The 9,603-nt window shown below is 40.7% G+C and overlaps 2 protein-coding genes across 2 annotated transcripts in view; both read left to right on the forward strand.

Annotated features, from left to right (window-relative positions):
• The window catches only part of HELRODRAFT_182551 (hypothetical protein), a gene marked incomplete at both ends in the record, with an annotated part of 10,875 nt that extends 9,750 nt beyond the window's left edge, over positions 1-1,125 (forward strand). The window contains 3 exons of the mRNA XM_009032800.1: positions 31-150; positions 252-432; positions 1,025-1,125. Coding sequence (XP_009031048.1) covers positions 31-150; positions 252-432; positions 1,025-1,125 — 402 coding nt within the window. The remainder of the gene's footprint in view (positions 1-30; positions 151-251; positions 433-1,024) is intronic.
• Positions 1,126-1,364: 239 nt separating this feature from the next.
• Positions 1,365-9,603, forward strand: part of HELRODRAFT_194633 (hypothetical protein) — a gene marked incomplete at both ends in the record, with an annotated part of 19,355 nt that continues 11,116 nt past the window's right edge. Inside the window, 23 exons of the mRNA XM_009032801.1 lie at positions 1,365-1,470; positions 1,751-1,830; positions 2,107-2,253; positions 2,354-2,454; positions 2,536-2,712; positions 2,845-2,959; positions 3,145-3,306; positions 3,405-3,542; positions 3,862-4,015; positions 4,207-4,478; positions 4,601-4,774; positions 4,928-5,137; positions 5,256-5,444; positions 5,744-5,860; positions 6,291-6,515; positions 6,773-6,844; positions 6,928-7,077; positions 7,449-7,596; positions 7,898-8,055; positions 8,158-8,289; positions 8,515-8,653; positions 9,112-9,275; positions 9,390-9,573. Of these exons, the coding sequence (XP_009031049.1) occupies positions 1,365-1,470; positions 1,751-1,830; positions 2,107-2,253; positions 2,354-2,454; positions 2,536-2,712; positions 2,845-2,959; positions 3,145-3,306; positions 3,405-3,542; positions 3,862-4,015; positions 4,207-4,478; positions 4,601-4,774; positions 4,928-5,137; positions 5,256-5,444; positions 5,744-5,860; positions 6,291-6,515; positions 6,773-6,844; positions 6,928-7,077; positions 7,449-7,596; positions 7,898-8,055; positions 8,158-8,289; positions 8,515-8,653; positions 9,112-9,275; positions 9,390-9,573 (3,514 nt within the window). The remainder of the gene's footprint in view (positions 1,471-1,750; positions 1,831-2,106; positions 2,254-2,353; positions 2,455-2,535; positions 2,713-2,844; positions 2,960-3,144; positions 3,307-3,404; positions 3,543-3,861; positions 4,016-4,206; positions 4,479-4,600; positions 4,775-4,927; positions 5,138-5,255; positions 5,445-5,743; positions 5,861-6,290; positions 6,516-6,772; positions 6,845-6,927; positions 7,078-7,448; positions 7,597-7,897; positions 8,056-8,157; positions 8,290-8,514; positions 8,654-9,111; positions 9,276-9,389; positions 9,574-9,603) is intronic.

Genomic DNA, 9,603 nt, shown 5'->3' on the forward strand with positions numbered 1-9,603 from the left:
TACATACTTGGAGGGGTGGATGACATTCAGATGACCTTGGACGACTGCAATGTCAACATCTCAACCATCGCCAGTTCGCACCACGCTAAACCCATCAAGCCGAAAGTAGACGAGTGGGCGAAGCAGCTCGACATCTTCGGCAAGACCCTGGTCGGCTGGCTCTTATTAAACAAAAATTTCATAAAAAATCTTCATTATTGCCACTATGACGATTCTAATTATATCCGTAGCAATACTAATTATCCCACTAGGAAGCTTGGTTGAGCTGTCAACGTAGCTGGATATACTTCGAAAGCATCTTCAGTGCCCCTGACATCCAGCGTCAGCTTCCCGCCGAATCGAAACTCTTTGTAACTGTCGACAGGTCATTCAAGGACATCATGAGGAAGGTCTACAAGGTGCCCCTGGCCATCAGGGCTGGAACCCAACCAGGTTGCTGTTAAGTTTCGTTGTTTGTGTTTTTTTTTTTATCCTATCTGCAGAAGAGCGAGATGGTCTTTGAAAAGCTCTAGATAGGTAGCTCTCATTTGTGACAAGCACCCTGACGAGTATGTTACAAAAAATAAAGAACTCATTTAATTCAAGTTCAAATCATTAAATGTAAAGTTGAAATAGAAACGTTAAATGACGGAATATCAAATTAATGTTAGGGATTGAAGCATAGTTCATAATGGAAAGCTTGAGATCGCCTGTTTAAACACTGACAAACATTTGAACAATGCGCCGGCTAATAATTAGGAATGAACTTTTTTTAAGAATTTTTTAAACGATGTAATATAATTTGTAATTTTTCCTAAATTATATAGGATTAATACAATAAAAATTTGAACATTTGTGTGACACAGATTCAAATGTCGTATTTGAACTTTTTTCCTCCATAAGTACGAATATTATTTTTCCATGTGATTGTAATAGGTATTGTCGTTGCTAATTAATCTGATATGACCTGATGTAACATTATTAAATTTCAATTTTAATTTTTGGAAAATTTCTGCTAATAGCATGAAATATTTGCACTGTGTAGGCTTATTGGAGTCGCTACAGAACAACAACGTCCTACTGGAGCAGATACAAAAGTGCTTGGACGCATATCTCGAATCGAAGAGAGTTGTATTTCCGAGGTAGATACTGTATCCTAGTATCATTTTCATATTTTTTTATTATTGATTTTTAAAAGTATCAATCAAACATTTCAGATTCTGATTTTTTAAGGAATAATAATAAAAAAGTCATTTATTAGACCGAACCACAAATGTACATATGCACATACAAAAGTTTAACACACGCACAGACACACACGCACACACACACACGCACGCACACACACGTATGTGCAAAGATTCTACTTCCTATCGAACGACGAAATGTTAGAGATATTGGCCCAGACGAGAAACCCACAGGCGGTGCAACCTCATCTCAGAAAGTGCTTCGACGCCATCCAAAGTTTAGAATTCGCTGGCGTGTCAGTAGGTTCGAAAATCATTATTATTTTTTATTTTCTCCATTTTATTATTATTAAAAAATTCGAAGTTAATTTTTGTTTTCAAGGTCACTTGCTCCTTAGGCTTCAACAAACGGCAATGACACACACTGCATATGATCTTTTTGCGATCTTTTTGCCACTGCTAAGCAAGAAGCAGCGCCTTTAACCATTACACCACTACGCTATATCTTTACATACTACCTGCAATAATTGTGAATGAATTATATTATATTTAATATTAATTGCAAATTACAAATGAATGGTTAGAAGCACTGGAGAATGTGTCGGTGACGAACGAGATACTGAGCATGGTGTCCCCGGAGGGAGAGAAGGTTGCCTTCGGAAAGGTTACTGCTACAACAACATTTCTAACAACTTTGTAACAACAACAACAACAACGACAATCAATGCAAAAAGTACGGCATCCACACATGCCTGCACACACACACACACACACACACGCACGCACACATAACATATACACGCTACACTTATACACATGCAAACACACAAATACACATGCAAACACACACATACACGTGCAAACACACACACACATACACATGCAAAAACACACACATACACAAGCAAACACACACACACGCACGCACGCACGTACGCAGGGCTTGAAAGCCCGCGGGCATGTTGAAGATTGGTTGGGCAAAGTGGAGGAAGCGATGGTCATAACTATTAGAAAGTTGTTCTCGCAGGCAATTTCACAGTACATGATGCCTAATAAAGAAACATGGATCACCACCAACATATCTCAGGTCTGTTGTTTGTTCTTGACACTCACACACGCACGCACACACTTACGCAAGCACATACAAGCACACACACACACGCACAAGCACACACACACACACACAGGTAGTACTAACAGTCTCGCAGTGCATGATGTGCAAGGATATGACCGACTTGATGGAGAGGAAGGGTGACAAGGTGGGTCCACTGAAGGAGATGGAACTGAGGTCAGAGTTCATGAATAATAATAAGAATAATAATAATAAATAAATAAATAATAATTGTAACAATTATAATAATTCTTCAAGAGCCGTGACGGGCCTAAACAAGTTGGCGAGTTTAGTTCGCGGAAAGTTGGAGCCGCTGGACAGGGCGACCGTCTGCACCCTCATAACCGTTGACGTACATGCCAGAGATATAATTAGTGAGATGGTTAGGAATCGGGTCTTCAAGGCTGACATGTTTGAGTGGAAGAAACAGCTGAGGTTGGCTGGCTGGCTGGTTGGAATGGATTGATTGATGGATGGATGAAGAGATTGATGGATCGCTAGGTAGATGAAGGAATGAATAAATGATTGAACGAATGAACAAACAAACGAACAAACAAACAAACAAAGATACTACTGGGACAAAGACGAGGAGAACATGATAGTGCGAATGTCCAACTCGTCATACTCGTACGGATGCGAATACATCGGCAACTCACCGAGGCTCGTCATCACACCGCTCACTGTATAGCCAGCTTTCTCATCATTCAAATAATTCTTGATTAATTTTAAATAATATTTCATTTTATTATTTCATTTTAATAAACGAAATTATTAGATTTACTGATTTTTCATTAACTAGTTGACAACAACAACTCACTACGAGAAAATAATCACGCATGAATAATGCAAAACAACCATCGCATCCAGGACCGCTGTTACTTATGCCTGATGGGGGCCCTTCAGTTAGACTTAGGGGGTGCCCCGGCAGGCCCTGCAGGAACGGGTAAAACAGAAACGACGAAAGATTTGGCTAAGGGCCTGGCCAAGCAGTGTGTTGTATTCAATTGCTCGGACGGCCTGGACTATTTGGTTTGTATTTGCCATGTCATTGTGGTAGTTTCTTCTCCTTCAAGAAACAAATGATAATATTAATAATAATAAATAACAAAAAAAAAATAAAAAAAAAGATGATGGGTAGATTTTTCGCCGGTCTGGCACAGTCTGGGGCCTGGTGCTGTTTCGATGAATTCAACCGGATCGACATCGAGGTCCTGTCGGTGATCGCCCAGCAGCTCCTCACTATTAGGAACGCCAAACTGGCCAAGGTGCTTCTCTTTCAAACGTTGTCACGGTTATTCAGTATTTGCATTTGGTCATGTTAAGTGTTCGGAGTGTTTAAACTCTTAAATAGTATTTCAATTCTTCTGTATTTAGGAGGTAATTAGATAGTCATTAATTACTTTGGTGTGAATACATACTTCTGTAGAAAGTATTTAGATGCTAGTAGCAAGCAGTATTTGGTTTTTATATAGTATTTAATTACTGAATTTCAACTGAGTGTTTGCTAAGTATTTAGATACTCAACATTTGAGTGTTTCAACGACACTGTTATTGTTATTATTCTCTGAATATTATAATTTTAAGGTTGCGAGGTTCATGTTCGAAGGGCGCGAGATCAAGTTGATTCCGTCATGTGCGGCCTTCGTCACGATGAACCCTGGCTATGCCGGCAGAACCGAGCTCCCGGATAACTTGAAAGCACTCTTCAGACCATTCTCCATGATGGTCCCTGATTATTGTGCGTGGTTTGTCAACTGTCGTTGTTATTTTTTAGCTATTTTTTATTGTTTATTATGTTAAATTGGTTTCTGTTTGTTTGTTGGTTTTGTTTGTTTTAGTTTATTTTGCAATTAGATTTTTAGAGAATTTTCACTCCAATTTTTTTCAGAATATGTGCTCGTTAATTAATTTGAAACGTCGGCGTATCAGGTTTGATAGCAGAGGTGATTCTCTACTCGGAAGGATTCGAATCGTCGAAGAACCTCGCCCAAAAGATGACGCAAATGTACAAGTTGTGTTCAGAGCAGCTCTCCCAGCAAGATCATTACGACTTCGGCATGAGGGCCTTGAAGTCTGTTCTGGTGACGGCTGGCTCGTTGAAGAGGCAGAACCCGGATAAGAATGAGGACGTCGTTCTTATCCGTGCACTCAGAGATTCAAACCTTCCCAAGTTTACGAAGGACGATGCTGTTTTGTTTGAGGTGAGTGAATGAGGGAATGCGTGAGAGAGTGAGTGAATGAATGAATGAATAAATAAATAAATAAAAGAGTGAATGAGTCAGTGAATGAATACATAAACACTCACCCTAATACTTACTTGCAGGCAATTTTGCAAGACCTCTTTCCAGGAGTTGAAATTCCAGAGCATAACTACGGTTTCCTAGAGACTGAAATTCAAAATGTGATGACTCAGAGGGGGCTTCAATGCGTGGCCAGTCAGGAAAAAAAGGTCATTCAGCTGTATGAGACCATGCTGGTCAGGCATGGCGTCATGTTGGTCGGTTCTACTGGTTCTGGAAAGACTACCATCTATAATGTATGTGTCTGTCTGTTTGTCTGTCTGTTTGTCTGTCTGTTTGTCTATGTGTTTTTCTGTGTGTGTTGTGTGTGTGTGTGTGTGTTACAACTAATAATATGATAACCACAACAGTTATTAGCGGACGTGTGCATGAGTTTGAAGGACAGCAACTCCGGTAGCACATCAACATCCGCACCGGTCGATTACTTCTTTCGAAACGTTAAAATGTTTGTCCTCAACCCGAAGTCCATCAACATGGGCGAGTTGTACGGCCAGGTGGATAGGTTGACACTTGAGTGGATGGACGGCTTGATGGGGATCACCATTAGGCAGGCTGTCCAGGTTAGCGGTTGGCCAGTGGATGGAGGGATGAAAATATGGATAAAAAAATGAAAAAAATGGATAGATGATTATATTAAGAAATGAATGAAAGAACCGACAAACGAAAAACTCACTGCAGGATACATCAGACAGCCACCAGTGGGTCATATGCGATGGACCTGTGGATGCATTGTGGATTGAGAACATGAACACGGTCCTAGATGACAACAAGATGCTCTGCCTGGCTAACAGCGAACGAATCAAATTCACTCCACACATACACATGATCTTCGAGGTTCAGGATCTGGCAGTTGCTTCACCGGCTACTGTTAGCAGGTGTGGTTGTGTTTTTTTTAGTGTGGCTTGAAGCTGATTATATGATAGATCAATGAATCAGTCAACTAACTAATAGCAAACCAAACAATTTCTGATCGATCCGTCAATCATTTCATTAACCAACCAATCGACCAACCAATCGACCAACCAACCAATCGACCAACCAACTAATCGACCAACCAACCAATGAACCAACCGACTAACCACTCAATAAACTCTAGATGTGGGATGGTATTCGTAAATTCGAGTGAATTAGGCTGGATGCCCTATGTGAACTCGTGGATGTCGCAGAACTGCAAGCATCCTTTTCCAGCCGAAGCCTACGATTATTTGCACAGCTTGTTTGAGAGGCACGTCGGTGATGGTCTGAAGTTCATTAAGAAGTACTGCCATGAAATTATACCGCAGGTTGGTTGATGGCCGAGTTGTGGTTGTGGTCCTTGCTGGGCTGATGGCCGAGTTGTGCTGTTCGTCTTGCAGATTTTGTTGCTGTCAATAAATCCTGGCTGAACTAACTAATCACAAACTTATTTTTCCTACGCACACACGTACACAAACAAACAAACACAAACAAACACACACAAACACACAAATAGGTAGACATAAGCAAAATTACAACAATGTGCAAACAAACACAAACAAACACACAAATAGGTAGACATAAGCAAAATTACAACAATGTGCAAACAAACACAAACAAACACACAAATAGGTAGACATAAGCAAAATTACAACAATGTGCAAACAAACACAAACAAACACACACAAACACACAAATAGGTAGACATAAGCAAAATTACAACAATGTGCAAACAAACACACACAAACACACAAATAGGTAGACATAAGCAAAATTACAACAATGTGCAAACTATTCGAGACTTTGATGCTGAAGAACAAGGATGTAGATTACAGAATCGACCTATCGAAGTTACTGAATCTGGTTAGTGGAACTTTCGTCTGGTGTTATCTTTGGGCTGTTGGCGGGAACATTTCTGAGAACGATTGGGACTCGTTCGATTCCTTCATCCGGTCCCAGTTTGACGAGGACACTAACTCCAAGGTTCCTCTGTTGTGGGTTTCGTTGTTTTTCAATTAATTTTATATTACTATCACTAATGTCAAAGCAGTTCAAGGATTTCTAATATCATAGTTACTATTGCTTCTGTTAGCGTATCTTATTACTCAAAGTTACTCTTGCATTCGATCACGGCAACTGCAGCGTAGGATAGGACCTATCAAACCAACCAACGTTATTATTATTGTTACTAAATTGATGAACGAACGAACGAACGAACGAACGAACCATCTTACGAACAGCTGCCTGTATCAGGAGATCTCTGGAGTCAGAGGATTGATTTTGTCCTACGACGAATGGAGCTCTGGGATAAAGTAGGGCGCTACATAAATGACACTAAATAATAATAATAATCATAATTATGTTCATAACCGTAATAATTAATTATTATGAAAAGGTGGTCCCGCTCTTCAAGTACAGCAAAGAAGTTCCATTTTTTGAGATTCTTGTGCCAACGGTGGACACAGTGCGGTTCTCGTACCTGCTGGACAAGTTGGTGTCCGCTAATCAGTGCGTCCTCTTCACCGGACAGACTGGAGTTGGGAAGGTGATTAGTTTTTTGAAGATTTTTTATTATTAACGTGTGTGTATGGGTCTGCGAGTTAGCTCAGTCGGCAGAAGTGCCATGTCTTGTGTTGTTCTTGCGCGATGACTTGGTTCGACTGCTCTCTGTGCTTTTGTTGCTCACAAGTTCAACATTGATTGTGGACTGATTGATAAGTAAGCAGTTCTGCTTGCACTTAGTTTTCTTCAAGATAAATAATGATCGTGAAAAATTAGTGAACAAAATAAATACTCATATATACTTCATATATATAATATACTTGATATATAAATTTTAAGTGAATGGATATGAATGAATGAATGAATATGAATGAATGAATGAATGAATGAACTAACAATTCATGAAACGAACAGTCAGTAGTGGCACGCGGTGGTCTGTTAAGCATGTCTCAGCACAAAAAGTACTCCAGCATCTTCTTCAACTTCTCCGCCCAGACGACCAGTGCCAGGTTGCAGGAAATGCTGGAAAGCAAGATGGAGAAAAAGAGGAAGAACATTCTTGGTTTGTCTGCTTGCATCTCTTTCGAAACGAAACAAATTTTTACTTTGCAAAGAAAATTCTGAGAACTAAATGTCAATCATAGGACTGACTAGAGTAAAATTTCTAAAATTTATCGAATCTGGTCGCCCATTCATTTAGATTAGTCATTTTTTTACTCTTTTTTTTACATTGTTTGGTTATTTTTTGTTTTCTAAGTCTTTCCATATTTATAGAATTCTAACAACTTATATAGAATCAATTTTAATTTGTATTTTCCTGGGTGGGCCTCTCTTTCACTCACTCGTCCATTCACCACCACCAGGAGCGCCAAACGACCGCAGGATGATATTGATGGTGGACGACCTGAACATGCCCAAGTACGACACCTACGGCTCGCAGCCTCCCATCGAGTTGTTGCGGCAGATGATTGACTGTGGCGGCTTCTACGATAGGCAGAAGTTGTTCTGGAAGGAGCTGCAGGTTGGCACGGTGACGAGTGGTTGTTGCGGTTGTTGCGGTCGTTGTGGTCGTTGTCGCATCACCTCATCATCATCATCGTCGTCGTCGTCATGACGACACCAGGACCTAACGATATGTGCGGCGTGCGGTCCTCCAGGCGGCGGTAGAAACAACGTGACGCCACGTCTGCTCAGACACTTCAGCATTTTGGCGCTACCCTGTCCGTCTGAACATTGCCTCAAAACTTTATTTACCGTACGTTTGTCTGTCTGTCTGTTTCTCCGGGGTTTGTTTGTTTGTGCTGTGTGTGTGTGTGTGTGTGTTTGAGAGAGAGAGAGAGAGAGAGAGAGAGAGAGAGAGAGAGAGAGAGAGAGAGAGGACGGGGAGAGAGAAAAAGAGTTTGTGTTTGAGCAAATAATCTGTTGGACCCTTAACTCATGCTTCATTAAATTAGGAAACCATTTGACCTCCTCGCGTTAGTTGGTTCAGTTCATGTTGGAGTTGAACGTGAGAAGCACGTTTTATAAGACCGCATGGAACAATGTGTTGAATCGATTGATTTTTTTTCATTATAAGGCGATATTAGGTGGATTTTTCATGGAGTATCCTTTGAAGATCCGTCAGTGTATTGAGCCCGTCGTCAAATCTGCCATCGATATTTATGAACAAATAAGCACCACATTCCTGCCGACTCCCGCCAAGACTCATTACATCTTCAACCTCAGGGACCTCTCCAAGTGCATGCAAGGTTCGTCTCAGCCATTCGTTCAGTAGGCAACTGGTTGATTGATTGATTGGTTGGTTGGTTGGATGTTTGACTGATGGTTCATTGACTGGTCGGTCAGTCGGTTCATCGGTTGGTTGCTTGAGAATGTTCTGTTGTCATTTTAACTGTTTTTAAGTTTTATTTTTTCTTCGTTACATACATAAAAATTAGTTGTGATGTGATTAGCATTGAGTTTTATCGTTTGTATAACACACACACACACTCTCACGCACACACACTCACATACACGCACTCACATACACGCACGCACACACGCACGCACACACACATACACACACACACACGTTTAGGTATGATGCAGGCAGATTTCAACGTGATGCGTGAGGCCAAGCAGTTCTACCGCCTGTTCTACCACGAGGCTCTGAGGGTTTTTCACGACAGATTAGTAGACGACACCGACAAGAGAACCTTCTACCATCTCCTCTCCGACGTCACATCTCGATTGTTTACTGAGGTTTGTGTGTGTGTTTGTGTGTGTGTGTGTTTGTGTGTGTGTTTGTATGTGTGTTTGTGTGTGTGTTTGTATTTGTTTTCTATACCTTGCTTTGTATGCATTGTATTCAAATAGGAGACGATGACAGAGCAGGATTTTGAGACGCAGTCGATAATATTTGGAGATTTCATTAAGATCGGCCTACCCAAGGAGGAGAGAGTTTACGATGATCTCACAAATAATGACAAAATTAAATCTGTTTTGAAGGATGTGAGTTTTTTTTCTGTGTGTGTGTGTGAGTATGTGTGTGAGTGTGTATGTTAGTTTGTCTGTGTGTTAGTCTGTGTGG

This window comes from Helobdella robusta (genome assembly GCF_000326865.2).
Source record: "Helobdella robusta unplaced genomic scaffold HELROscaffold_88, whole genome shotgun sequence".
NCBI lineage: Eukaryota > Metazoa > Annelida > Clitellata > Rhynchobdellida > Glossiphoniidae > Helobdella > Helobdella robusta.